Below are 14840 nucleotides of genomic sequence, written 5' to 3'. Positions count from 1 at the left end.
AGAAAATATAACTTAATCTAAAGATTTGAAATGAATGGTTGAGATTCATTCATTTAGCCCCGTTTAATGAATTGGTACTGACTTTTAACCGAACCAATGAATATGGTAACAGTTTTTAAACTTTTTTTTTTACTTTCGTAGCAGTTCTCAAAAAGTGATTTACTCGTGGTAGCAGTTATAAAAAAAACCCTTATTATTATGATCACAAATAAAACACTCATAAAATAATAGAAAAAATATATTTTTGGATCAGATCAGATACTCAACATTTTAAAATTCATAATCATATCAATTATCCATAATCTCGGATTAGATTCAAAGCGGATATTGAATCCTTCGGATATCGAAACTTTCACTCTAGCCCTAATTTAGATCCACCCCCACAAAAAAGCATAAATGTGGCAATATGCACACCTTTTTTTTTTTTGGTTACAATATGCACACTTGTATGGCTAATATTACCTGTATAAAACTAGTGAAAAAATAATCATCCTTGTATAAAATTTATATTTTATTAGTGGCCAACGCTTTCTGATTGGGCTTGGTTGGTACATTAGTGGGTCCATGGGCCCGACCCAATTTCTTAAAATAAATTAGGATAAAATGATTGACATGGATCTGTATTAAATGGGGCATGGGCTATTGGGCTGACGTGGGCCTGGATCCAGAAGGTCTAAATAATTTTCTCCCGACAAATTCTTGTTTAATACGGGTATATCCGTTTGTCTTAAGTTTAAAATGGTTTAATTGTTTAAATAATACGAATATGACAAAAACAGAATACAAAGAAAAAAAAATTATCTTCAATGCTCAAGTGGAATAATATATGACATGTTTTAAACTTTTAATGTTAAAGACGGTTATCTTAATTTGCGTCTTAAGAGAGACTAAACTCCTCTTATTTCTGAAGTCTTTTTCATATTTTTTCCTTTATTTATGGACTTTGCATGAGAACATAAGAGCTTATTATTTGTTTGTATCAGGCAATATGTGATGCATTTATATTCTTGGACAAATGTCAATACTTTTGGACTATTGAAATGAAATGAAAATACTGGAGAATTATCACGTAAGCTACGTGGCTAGTAGTAATTGGGACACATGTTCGATACATGGGACCGTTCCATGAATGATATTGAATGTACGGACCATCTCTTCGTCTAAAAATAAAACACAAATTTTCAATCAACAATTGATAAGTAAACCAAATCAATAATTATGTATTAGTATCTTGGAAGAAAGGCAAAAGAAAGTAGAAAAGAGAAAGTCGGTAGCAGTTCTCATAAAATTTACCTTAAATTAGGTAAATTTGAAGAATACAGTATGAGAAATGTTTACAAATAGTGTTGAATTAACACGCGACATGCTATTTTAGAATGTAAAACTCTCAATCTTATCTTTATTAAACCAATAACATTTAAAGCAATTTCCTTCACCCACATCATCATATACAACTTTTTTTCCCCCCGAAACTCAACACATGTGGGACCCCGCATTGTTTGCATGACAATAAAAACTTCCCACTACCATCTTTGTTTCTCATTTTCTCAATTTTCTAAACTCATCAAAATCAGTTTGGCTAAATTAATTTCAATGGAATTGGTTCTTACCGAGCAAAGAATTATGATCAAATTAATGTTTTTTCATGTTTTTTGGAAGTTTTGTTCGATTTAAGGATTGTGGTGAATTACTTATTTAATATTACAACTGTATAAAAAGCAAACAATAATGTTGTTTATAATGCTTTTGAAAATGAGATAATAAAGATTTCTCAATATTTATATTGTCGTCAAATTATGTATAAACTCTATTACTTTTCATTCATATATGATGGTTTTAGTGGAATTCCGATTTCAATATTTTACAACTTTTTAAAACTTTTTTTAATAACAAGTTTAATAACCAAACCCGTGCAATTTTACACGGGATAAAACTCTCAATTAAAATAAACATACAACATGCTTTTCACATATCAACTTCATAAAGGAGGTGCATTAAATTAAATTGAGGTTGCAAACCCTGTAATTATCATATTCATTAAGGTATCCACCGCAAAAAGAGCGTCACATTACATTAGTCACTAGTGGGAATATAAATGCACAAAGTCATTTCAATCAAGAAGACAATATAATGGTCCTATGCCTTATTAAGCTTCATCACATTGATTGGTTCGGCTTAAAAATATCCAGAGGATATGCATACTTCTTTAACCTTCGGATTGTAGTAAACCCGGATCAAATACATTTAGGTTCAATCCTCGCTCTTTAAATATGTAAACTTTTTGTCTTCAATTCGGTCCAGTTCATCTTATTTCTCTTTAACCTAGTATAGAAAAGTTGGGTCGAGCCAAGACGGATCTTGCCCAAACACAAATTTACTAGTATAATCTTTACATGTATATATTGGAGAAATTTATGGTCAAATTGAACATCATATGGTACAATATGAGGTAGTATTACACAAACTAAAGAACTGTGGAGTGTGGACAATCAAAACGAAAGAGACAGCGAGAAGCTTGGAGGGTCTGAACTCGGATAATGAAAATTGTTCAAATCTCTTGCAAAAAAGTATGGATTTGATCTGCAACGGCCTTAGGGTACTCTTCTTGAGGCAAAAGAGCACCAGGAACCTCGACAAATTTAGAAACTCCTTTAGCTCCTCGGAGGGCTTCCATCTCGGCTTTTGACCTCTTGGGTGCACCAGAGGCTGACACAACTAGAACAGGAATATTTCCGTCCAACGCTTCAAAGGCGCTTAGAAACTCCTCTCGGGATTTCACGGGGTCCAACAGACCGGTCAAGAAAGCCGCAGGAACATATCGAGCCCCTTCCCTCTTTGTCAATGCATATCTACTTTGCACAAATTCTGGGGTCACATTTGCCGAATCTGCATATACGTGGGATTTGTACTGTGATTCGATAGATTTTTCGTTGCTGACGAGAACGTTGTACATCATCCAACCTAGAGCCGGGGCCCTTAGCGTTCCACGAAGTAACCCATACCTAGTGTGTTAAAGAAAACAGAGTTACAATTTGAAAAAAAAAAAGGAAGAGGGGCAGAAGATCACAGGCCAATATTTGTTTTGCTTTACTAAATCTGACATGCCCGGAGTACTTAATTTGATGGCAGTCACTCGAACGTGTTTCAAAGTCTCCCCAAAATGTTCGCATTTTTTTTTGAACAGATATAGGGGGAATTATGTTATATGCAGATGGGTTTGAACATCAGATTTTCACAATTTTGTACCCACAGTAGTCCATCAGCATCAATCATCAACACCTCCTCCCCCCAAGTTACTTTCTCCCCACCAAAACGACACCAGGCCATTCTTCCCCACAGTGTCAGCATTTCTTCCTCCATCAGCCACCATTTTCTCTGCCACTTTTTCCCTTTCTTTCTGGTTGTTTTTCCGTTCCAAGTGAAGCATGAGACGTACTGTGAACTTCAGGGTTGTTTAAGTTTTGGAGATTGGAGCCATGTTCGTGCATGAGCAGGTCGCCAGGGTGTAGAGATAAGACGAAGGTTTAGTTGAGTTGGGGAGGTCACGTCAAGAAGGGACTGTGGTCTCGGGAACGTACTACAAAGAGGGTGAGTGTGGATGTTATCGAGAAATTAATAATGTCATTAATTTGTTCCAGAATATAAACATGGTTGATCCTAGAAATATTAAGGGTATAAATGGTCACTTCAGAATTCAGATGGTTAAAATATACCTCAACTAGGTACTAAAATGTGTTAGAAACACCCAAATAGGAGCTAAAATGTGTTATAAACGTCCAAATAGGAAAACCTGAATATCCTAATCCTGATGAAATGGAGGTGATACGATTCCTGATGATGACGTATTAATTAATTAAGTACACAGGCAGGGATCGAACGCGGGTGAGCGAGTTCATGTAGTAACATTCCTTGAGACTCTAGGGTAGTCAATTTAGCCAAATGAAAAAAGATCATTGTATCAGATTTAATTAATTGTTATGAGTTGTTAGATTAGTGATAATAGTGGGCAGAATAAAATCTAATCTTATTTCAAGTTTTATTTTGTATCAGGAGGGTTTATTATTTTATTTCCAAGTCTCTACTCATTTCAGTTATATTTTTCAATTTTCATTCAGATCCATCAATTTCGATTGATTATATATGGGAGTTAGGACCCATGATTTCCCCACATAAATGTTCATATCCAAGATTCAAGTCACTTAACTACAAATGTCTAAACCTTGGCTGCAATCTATTAGTATATACGGCACCTCCTTCCTCTAAACGGAAAAACAAACGTGCAATCTATCTGCTACACCTTACTGGAAAGCATGCCAAAAAGTAGAAGAGAAAATGAATTCAGCTAAATGATGAGAAGATTCAGAAGAATGACAAATCCGAGGCAATGCATTAGCATAGTAACAATTACACTAAGCCAACCAAGCCTTCGGAAATTTTAAAGAAATAGTGCCAACCCTGTTGGCATCCAAAAAGATGCGAACTCTGGCATTATACTCCGTTATATTCAGGGTTCTTGGGCAACTTTTTAGGAAATAGTTAACTATAAAAAAAATTTAACAAGTGATACTTACCTAGTCTCCATACTAGAATCGCGTCCAAAGACGATAGGAAGAGGACCAGCCCAGGTAGGTGCTACAGCTACAATTGCTTTTGGATTCACCAAACCCTTCTTTGCGGCAAGAACGGCCATTGTGGCAGCATGTCCACCTCCAACTACCACCAAATTCTCACCTAATGTCAAAAAAGGAAACTTCTGTTATTGCAAAAACAAGTTACGCAGGCATAAAAAGAAATGATGATCTCAGATAGAACCTCAATTATCAGCTGCGAAATTGAGTACGGTAATAAAAGCAATAAAACTTGCGAGTGAATACAAGTTTGTGCGTAGATACAGGTTGAGGCGAAGCAATATGCCTTATCCCAATGCATGGGAGTCTTATACAACAGCAACAGCAACACTACTCCAGTGCATCAATGGCTCCCGCAAATAGCGGCGTAAAGAGGATCAGATGTAGGCAGCCTTACTCTTGTGTTAGCAACAAAAAGTTTTTTCGGAATGACACATGAAAAAATTTGCGTCGAGAACTGCATTGAAAGACCGCTACTTCACAAGCGAAAGAAGCACAACCACTGTAGCGAGCCATTTTAACTTATTCTATCATAATCCAGAAATAAAGAGTGATGAGTCTTGCAAACTATCTATGCTTCTTGTATGATGAAGAAAAGAGTGTCGATGCCATTTTCATTATGGGGTATTTGAATAAGGCATCACTGTATTTTTTAACAAAGAGGTAAGATGTCCCACATCTGACTACTGCTACTATCTCATAGGGCGGGAGCCATTGGGAATTGGGACAATGCTGTTGTAAAAAATCATCAGAAGCAACAGAGTTCCTATCAAACTAAACAGAAGGGAGGCTAAGATGAAGGTATCATGACACTATCACTCTTAAAAGCAACACTTAACGAACAGGTCCTAAACTGAATGAAGAGAATTAACTACATAATGTACCAGGCCAATGAAATAGAGAGCATCAAAGTGAAATCCATTAACAGGAAGAGGCAGCGGCCATTACGAGTTGTGGCACTTGAAAATCTAATATATCTACTTAACTAAAGTATTTTGAAGTGTATCAAGGTGCCATCTTAAATGAATTTTGTCAATTAATTGCACTTCGGACCAGATATTTCATATCATATAGTACAATATTTATCAGTTCCGAGTCACCAGCACCATAAGTTACCGTATGGCAACTAGAGCATAAACTTGAACCTATCATTGAACCAAACTACACAGTGTACATGAGCAGAAGAAAACTGCCCAATTCTCTCTGCCTTCACGACTCGCTAGCTATTCCTATTGCTCAAGGTGAAAATCCAGGTTTAAAGCAGAAAATTATTTTACCCTTCAAGACATTCAGTCTAGCAATACTCAAGTAACTGCCTTTTGTCTTTGCCTCCCATGCTAATAGACAAGTAAACTGTAAGGGTCCTCATGCAAAATACAACTGTTATTATAAAGTTCATTTAAATCGTTATATAATGAACAAAATAATGGAATATAAGACCATACCTGATTTAGACACGGGGCTGCTAGGTGAGTTAATAAAGTCAACCAAAAACTTCTCCATAACATCGGCATTGTAATCCAACTTAGGACGATCAGAGTTTCCTAAACCAGGCCAATCCACAAGCATAGCCCGTAAATTTTCACTACCATCCCTTTGCAAAATATCCAAAGCCACCATACTCCATTCTTCGACTGTGCTAACATCGGAAATTGTTGGTATCATAAGAATATTCCTATCAGGCTTAGATCCCTCTTTTTCATGTTGCTCATAGTAAATCTTGATGGACTTGTCACTGAATTTCCATTGCCAATTATCATTCTATCAAAACAATTCGATAAAAAATCGATCAAATAAAGAACACAAAATCTCATTATAGAGACGGCACATATCCCTCTATAACTAAAGACGGGTCAAATACAATACCACATTCCTAATAGGACAAGCAACAAGTGGGGTGGTGGGGGCTAAACATGTCACCACTTTCAAGCTATTTGACCCGTCTTTAGCTATAGAAGGATCATTATGTTTTGAGCTGAATTACCCTAATCGATATGATCATTATGTTTTGAGCTATTTCCAGACGAAACAAAATGAAAATTGCGTCGAGAATTGCATCGAATAAATACACTTAATATCTAAAATTCCCCAAATTTGCAGAAAAAATTAAATCAAACCCTAGACGAATTTACAAACTTAATTTCCTATTTCTAATTTTGCAGTCAAACAAAAGTAATCAGTATGCATTCCAGCGTCAATTGTTATGTTTTCGATACGAATGTCGAGTTGCAGGGAAGATATTATCATTATGTTTTGAGCTGAATTACCCTAGTAGCTATTTCCAGACGAAACAAAATGAAAATTACGTCGAGAACTGCATCGAATAAATACACTAATATCTAAAATTCCCCAAATTTGCAGAAAAATTAAATCAAAGTAAACGAATTTACTTACTTTTTTGAGAGTGGATGATTTATCAGGCGCAGAAACACTGGAATAATCAATTGAAGTAGAAGCATTAACTCTTAATACCAATTGTTTATTAAAAGAAAGTGAATTCGAATTAAAAGACGGTCGAGGAAGATTATAGGAATCATGTTTCAATTGAAGGGGAAATTTGAAAGGAGAGTATCGAATTGTAGCTGGGAAAGCCATAATTGAAGGATCAATTGAATAGAAATGTATGAATTTGGGGGTTTAGGGTTTAGTTTACCGTATATCGAATAGAATAATTGAATTGCAACGCAGGTTTGAAGAAAAAGGGGGATTTTTCAACTGCCCAGAATATAATTGTTCCCGCAATCTAGTGGTTTAACTGTCCTTGTCCGGTTGTCCATAACCTTTTATTTGGGCCCAAAAAAGCACGGTGATCAGCCCAAAAAGGCCCAGAGTATTATGAGGTCAGGTTTGGGCAAAATGTTTGGGCAAATTTTGATCCGGTCAGGACTCCGGTCCACATTTATTAATAGAGGAATATTTTTTCTTATAGAACTTGTTAAAGTAGCCGTAAGTTATAACAACCTCTTTAGAAACTCATGTATATTTATCCACTGGTACATGATTAAAAATTTTAACGCAGCTATGTTTCACTTCACTTCAGCTTATATTTAGAGAGCAATTCGTATGCAGTTCATCATATTTCTTCAATCTTTATAAATATTATAAACTAAGTATGTAAAAAATGTAATTTAAGGTACCAGTTGAAAACTTGAAGGTATTATGTTACTTATCTCCTTCGATAACTCGTAAATCTTAGAACCCGAAAAGCTTATTTGAGCTAAAAAGCCCGAACTGGCCCGTAAGGGTCGGGTTTTGGGCTCGTTAAATAGGCCTACACATGTGGCCAGCCCCTGGTCTAACCCATATATATGGACCATTTTTGTTACCCTGGCTAGCCCATGCTCGCTACAATGCCTATTATCTTGAAAGCAGATTGGGAAGTGAAAATGGGTGTATAAAAAACGGTTATAACTTATAACACAAGAATTCAATTTCACCGATCTCTTATAATGCAAAAGAAAAAGCGTTGACAAATCTTTTTGGAGATTGGGACGAGTCTTATGCTTATCTTCCTTGAATCCTCAGCACTTGGAAGCTTCAAAAGAGGCAAACCCGGTATCATGCGTCTCATTATCAGCCTTCATTGCAATAAAAAAAAATAAGCCGAGAATAATAACTAGAACTATTACTAGCCTACGACAACCGATGATGCTCTACTAGTAAGCATCTCATTCGACATTTGTTAGTTTTTTCATCAACGTTATGGTTGTAGTGTACTTGATCTGTTTTACATGTTTGTAGGTTGAAACTAGTGTTTACAACTACAATCATGCGTCTCATATACATGAACACCTTTTGGACGACGTCTCAATGCTCATTCTCTTATTTGGAAAAAAAAAGTTAATGACGTAGACCCATTTGCGATACTTAGTTTCTAATTGACGCTAAACGACGATAGATATTTTGATAATAACTTGAAAAAAAAAAAAAAAAAAAGAAGCATTCCTCAAGTGGTACGAACGTGGACTCGAGTCTAAGCGTTTACTTCATGAGTACATGGTACAATTAAGTCAAAATCATAGACTCATAGTTCTAGTTTTATAATGCATTAATGCCACACTTTCACAAAAGAGGTGTAAATCAAAGAAAAAACAACAATGTTTTAATTGAATTTTAATTTATTTTAATTTGCTCAACTTGATGCCTTCAAATGTTTGGTGCGTCAAAAGTTTGCATTTAACTTATTTCACTCGCAATCTACAATTTAATTGTGGAATAACTTTCTGTCAACGCTTCAAAAAATTTATTGCTTTATCATAGAAAAAGATTAGGAATAATTGTTTTTGAATTAATTATTCTAGATTTGAAGAGGACTTTTACCACATTTTTTCCGTGTGATTTGAGTCTATCATGCCTTCAATTAGTAGCCACAGTCACATGAGTAAAGGGACCAAGAGGGGCTGTGGGAGTCACAAAGGCGATTTTAATGCTGACGGGATTTAAATTTGGGTTATAAGCACCGTCTCTTATACGGAGTAAGTCATAACTTCATCAACTAAGGGTATGATTATTGGTAAGACTCTTCAAAGTCTTTAAAACTTTGTCACATGGCCCACATCGGTTTTCCACTAACTTTTATTATTTCTTTATTGTTCAGACTCACTTTAAACTTACCTCAAACTTTATACATTATCAGTCAGACTTACCTTAATATAACACATGACTTTCTTTCATTGGATGTCTTCTTTTGAAAGTGAGGTCATGAGTCTTGGATTTCAAAGACTCGGGTTAAGAGTTTGTCAAGACTTCTCCTAAGCTAGTTGACATTTGTAGTCGCATGGTAATATTATAATGAAACATTCCAATATTGAAATTTGTGAGTATGATTTAAGTTGCCATGTTAGACTAAGTTTAACCGGGTACCAAGATGGGTACCAGCAACAGTAAAAAGCAAATTCTCAACTAAAACGAGGGATAAAGGCAATTATACTGTAGAAAAATCTGAGGGTGGGTCTTGGATTTCCAAGACTCACCTTAAGACCCGTAAATAGTATTTTGTGTGGGTAAAAGTGGGTCCTATTTATTGTTGTTGAGATTTTTAATGAGTTTGAGGGATAAAGTGGAAGAAACAAAAGAGTCCGAGTTGAGTCTTTAGGATAAAATAATAATATTTTACTGTTGTTAAGACTTATATTGAGTCTGTGGATAAACATAGTCTTAGCACTGTTAATTAGTGGAAATTAAACAAGATTTGAAGCAGATCAAATCAGGAAAAAAGTGTCCACTGCCATGAAGCATGGAGGCAATGTATGTAGTGGAAAATAAACTTGACACGGTAGAATTAGAACTTGGAAATCAACTGGAACATGCAAGTATGCAACACTGCATTATTGGTATTTTACCTAATGGCGTGTGGCCCTGTCATTAGTTTGAGTTGATTAGTAAACTTGAATTATTTAGAAAAAAATTACTAATTTGAGAAAATTTTATTTTGAGTTTCGGAGATTAGGACATTGCTCAAATTTGAGAAGGTTCTGTTTCGATGAATCGTGTTTGAATAATTTATTACTATAATAAGAGGTTGTTTGGTTGCATGTAGGAAGTTGTATTTCCTAGGAAGTGACAAATCACATGATTTTAGAATTCATGTGAATTAGGAAATGTTGTTTGGTTGCATAAAGAAAATGCAATTCATGTAGGCATTCCACTTACCTAGAGGGGCCTAGGTAAGCAACTTCCTCCATCAAGGAGGAATTGAAGTTTCAAGGTAATTCTATTTCATGTGAATTGGGGTAACCAAACAAGTTACCCATTTTGCAATTCACATTAATTGGAATTCCTATGTTATTTAATGGGTAACCAAACAATCCCTAACTAGACCTGGCAAACAGATCGGGTCGTGTCGGGTTCGTGTTCGTGTCACATGTAAACGGGTCACAAACCCTTCAACCCAAACCCGGCCCGTTTAAATCTCGTGTCGTGTTCGTGTCGACCCACTTACATAAATGGGTCATCAAGCCTCAACCCTAACCCGCTAATATCGTGTCGGGTTCGGGTCGTGTTTTCGTGTCATGTCAATATTTGGAAAATTTTAAGTATATTTATGTGATGAAAGATAAAAAAATTAGGATTAATTTATTAAACAGGTCATTTGTGTCGGGTTCGTGTTTAGAGAGCTCAACCCCAACCCGACCCAATTAAATATCGTGTCATGTTCGTGTCAACCCACTTACACAAATGGGTCATTGAGCCTCAACCCAAACCCGTTAATTTCGTGTCAGGTTCGTGTCGTGTTTTCGTGTCGTGTCATTATTTGCCAGCTCTAATAATAACCAATGTTTAATTCATTCAAAATTTATCAAAAAATACTTTGAAACTACTATTATTAATAGTGAAAATGATTTTATTCATAATAATAATAATAATAATAATAATTATACGTATAACATTTGCAAAAGATATAAAAAACAACCGAATGCAAATTTGTAAAAATCGAACAAATAAATTATTCCTAGAACAAATGTCATTATTATATAAAAACGCTTCTATATACCCTCTATTATATCGTTGTTTCTTCGTACCGTCATCCGTGAAAGGATCCATAGATCTGATTTTTTGAGAAAATGAATCTTAATCTAGCAAATCGTACCCAATAATACAAATAATTCACAAAACCTATACGACATCTTATATCAAGTTACACAAATTTTGTTTAAGATTGTCATAACTCATAAGTATGAGAACTTTCCAAACAACTCATACATTTAGTCAATACTCTGTAGTAAACATTGATTAACTAGTAACAAAAAAAATATACTTCGTACTATATTTACTAAAGTTCTGTTCTTTTATACTTAATTTCAACTCATTTTAATTTAGCTTAACTCTATTCAACTTAGCTCATATTTTCACAAATTAACTCTTACTTTAACTTCATCCAATTCAGCTACTATTATTCTTCAGTTCAGCTCAGCTCAGCTCCATTGTTCAATTCAGCTAAAAAGAATCGGGCCTAACTTCATTTCACGCTTACACCCGTCTAGACTGATTCTTACTATTGAAGTTAAGGTCGACAAGAAAAAAAAAGTGGTGGCCTTCCTATGGAAATGGAATGTGATGCATTGGGCGTTTTTTTCTCGTTGGTAGGTGAATGCAATAAAGCATTAAGCTTTGTTTGTCTTCTTTCAACAAAGGTATACTCACCCCAAAGTATACTCACAAGTCCCAAGTCTTTTTATTGCAAACAATTTAAGGTCTCACTACAACATAATTACATGTAATAGTGCCAATTTATCTAATTCGGTATAGGGTTTTTCTAACCTATGCCCACTAGGCATAGGATAAGAAATCCGAAATAGAAAGTAATAAATGTATTTTCTTGTAAATCAAAGTAAAAGTAGTTGATATTGCAATTTCCCATACAAATATCATTTATTTCTTTCCTTTTTGGGTTTCTTATCCTATGCCTAGTGGGCATAGGTTAGAAAAACCGGTATATTGACCCACTAAAGGATCATTACTCTTCTCTTTATTGGACGTAAGCATAACCTTTGAGTGATACAAATAGTAGTCTATTCCCCTTGGCCTCTTTCCATTCATCAATGAAGATTTTTAATCCTTAGTCATCAAATTTTGTGGTTAATTCTTGTTTACTTTGATGAATGAAAGGTTAATTTAATCATTAGTGAGGTCTTTAGTACAATTATTTTGTCTATGCAATTGTTTGATTATATATACCTGGTAAAATTGACTCGGCCCCGAATAATTTGAATCGAATAAGCTGACCTATACCCGACCGACACCCAAACTCTCGAGTTTGACTCGAGCCAATATAACCCGACCGACTGTTAATTAATTATTGCACTGTTAACAACTCGACACCACCTGTCCCAAACTCTAGCAAACCCGAATTGACCTTATCCGAATCCGACTAGGTTGACCCGTTTTCCAAGTCTAACTATATAGAAGTACAATGCAAATATATAACTAGCAAGCGGTGACCATCAACCAAGACAATGTTAGGTTGGACCTAGCCTCCTGACACAAGACTAGCCCACGGCAAAGGACGATGTCATGCCTAGCCCTGAAGAGGCTTGTGGTTAAGTCGAGTCGGACTAGATTATGTATTTCTTATATTTTGGTTTTTTGAAGGGGGCAAACCGGGTTATGAATCTCTGATCCAAAACCAGCCCAATGGGGATCGGACGCAATCTAGGCCGGGCTTGTAACGGGCCGCCAATTCATTGCTCATGAATCGGGCAGACTCACTTGCCGAAATTGTCACCTCTACAACTGTCCAAGTCTCCTGAATCAATATGTGGAAAATAACAAAGATCATACAAAATATTTACCTTTCATCTCATATAAACATTTTACCCGAGTTCTCAATTTCTGTATGTTAGACTATAAAACCAATCACAATACTCCAATCATCAGCCTAAATTTTTAGCTAATCTGATTTCTTAACATGATTAGAGCCATTATAACCGAGAGGTCACGATTCAAATCTCTATCCACCCATTCTTTCTAAAGCGCCATCAATATGAGGCCAATCATGATCATCTCATGTTGTAACATCTCAGGGGGATTTGAATGGAATATAACAGCAAAAAAGAAGCCACTAAAACTATACTAAACGAATTTACCCATAATCACCAACAAGAAGTAGATAGATTTTGTCATTTCCCCTTTCTTTAATGAACATACGACAAGCCAAAATGCCACCTCTTAGTACTTAATTAACGAGCACAAGTAAAAGATAATTTAGTTTTCGGTTTTCACATGACAGGGCAACCCAAATTAATTTAGAATCCCTTTTTGTTACCAACTTCCACTAGTCACCTCTATAGATTGATTTATAATTAAAACAATTAACATCAAATAATGATATTATAATCTCTTTTAAGAGATAAGAGCAATCAAGCAAGGGACCTTCATCAAAAGGGTGAAATAATTCCTTGTCCACCTTGCATGAGCATGAGGTTTAGAATCTTAGGGAGTTATTATAGCTATAACCTTTGGATTATAGATGACATTATGATGACATGAATGCCACATCTAGAATGTCTTCAATTGTAAAATAATGTACACCTTGAATTTCTTGAGTCGAGTCGAGTTGAGTTTTATTTTGGGTTGGTTAATCATCTGAGTTGATTTTATTGTCAAACCGCGATGAGATAAAAGCCAATTCTAAATCTCATATAAGTCAAATATTTTCAAAACTGTTGTACATAAATTGTTGTATTTTAGCTTAGACGATCGATCATCACACTAGTGATATTTTTCTAAAGGAGCCGTGCGTTTTTCGTATATTTGATTTCAAAGTTTTACAACTTTAACCATAGATATGTAAATTGATAATTATGATGTCACCGTGAAATATATACATTTGTTATAAACCTACACTTTTACAAAAATAACTTTTAATTTACTCCAACAAATGTTGAAAATCAGGTTAAACAACCGCATTGAAATTTAAAGATCAGGAAATTGTGGAAGATCATTGTAAACAGGAAAGAGTATTATCAAAGAATTATCATGATCATTTATCATTACGTAAATACAAGTATAGAACTTGATACACAAATTCTCATTTGTGACGGCACGTATTCGTCACTTTGGAGTGACGCTGTGACGGATACCATTTACTCTTACAAATGACCCAAATAGAGGAGAGAGAGAAGCACATAGGGGTGCCCCACCTTGTCCCCCTTATTCGTTTTTTAGAAGATATCTTCTAATACTTGACTTACATATACCTGAGGGGTTTAGGGATCGTGGACAAAAAACAAAGGTGAATAGGACTTCCGGAATGTGACCTAAATTGTAGGATACTCAAGCACTAATTTAATTTACCTAAACACCACTTTTAAACTAATCCATGATTATAAGCATTGTTACAGTATAAACTTTTGATTGATTTATCCCCACTTATTACAACAAACCAAGCATGCAACACCATTTTCAACTTCACACCAATGATATGACTTTGACACATATTTATTTAAACATAACCCGACCCATACTTCACTCAAATAACTTTGTGAGTCTGTGATCGTTGTATGGTACAATCGATAAAATGTGACTACTTTTAAAAAACATTTATTTATAAATAATAAATATGGTCACATTTTAATATAAAATAATCCCTTTTTATTGGACCTGTTAAAAAGACCCAACCCGAATAACCCGACTTGTACCCAACTCAACACCCAAATTGAGGACTCGAATTTGACTCGAACCCGTATTGACTCAACTTTATATAACTCGAAC

At 35.2% G+C, this 14840-nt stretch overlaps 1 protein-coding gene across 1 annotated transcript; it reads right to left on the bottom strand.

Annotated features, from left to right (window-relative positions):
- Positions 1-2278: 2278 nt before the first annotated feature.
- LOC141652705 (uncharacterized) lies at positions 2279-7382 on the bottom strand. The gene is made up of 4 exons (XM_074460294.1): positions 7023-7382; positions 6074-6389; positions 4572-4731; positions 2279-3002 (listed from the first exon to the last, which is right to left on the bottom strand). The coding sequence occupies exons 1-4, from the start codon at positions 7221-7223 to the stop codon at positions 2549-2551; spliced, it is 1131 nt and encodes a 376-aa protein (XP_074316395.1). The 5' UTR covers positions 7224-7382; the 3' UTR covers positions 2279-2548.
- Between the last annotated feature and the right edge of the window lie 7458 nt (positions 7383-14840).

The sequence above is a fragment of the Silene latifolia genome, chromosome 4, assembly GCF_048544455.1.
Source record: "Silene latifolia isolate original U9 population chromosome 4, ASM4854445v1, whole genome shotgun sequence".
NCBI lineage: Eukaryota > Viridiplantae > Streptophyta > Magnoliopsida > Caryophyllales > Caryophyllaceae > Silene > Silene latifolia.
This window is presented reverse-complemented; position numbering and strand designations above follow the sequence as displayed.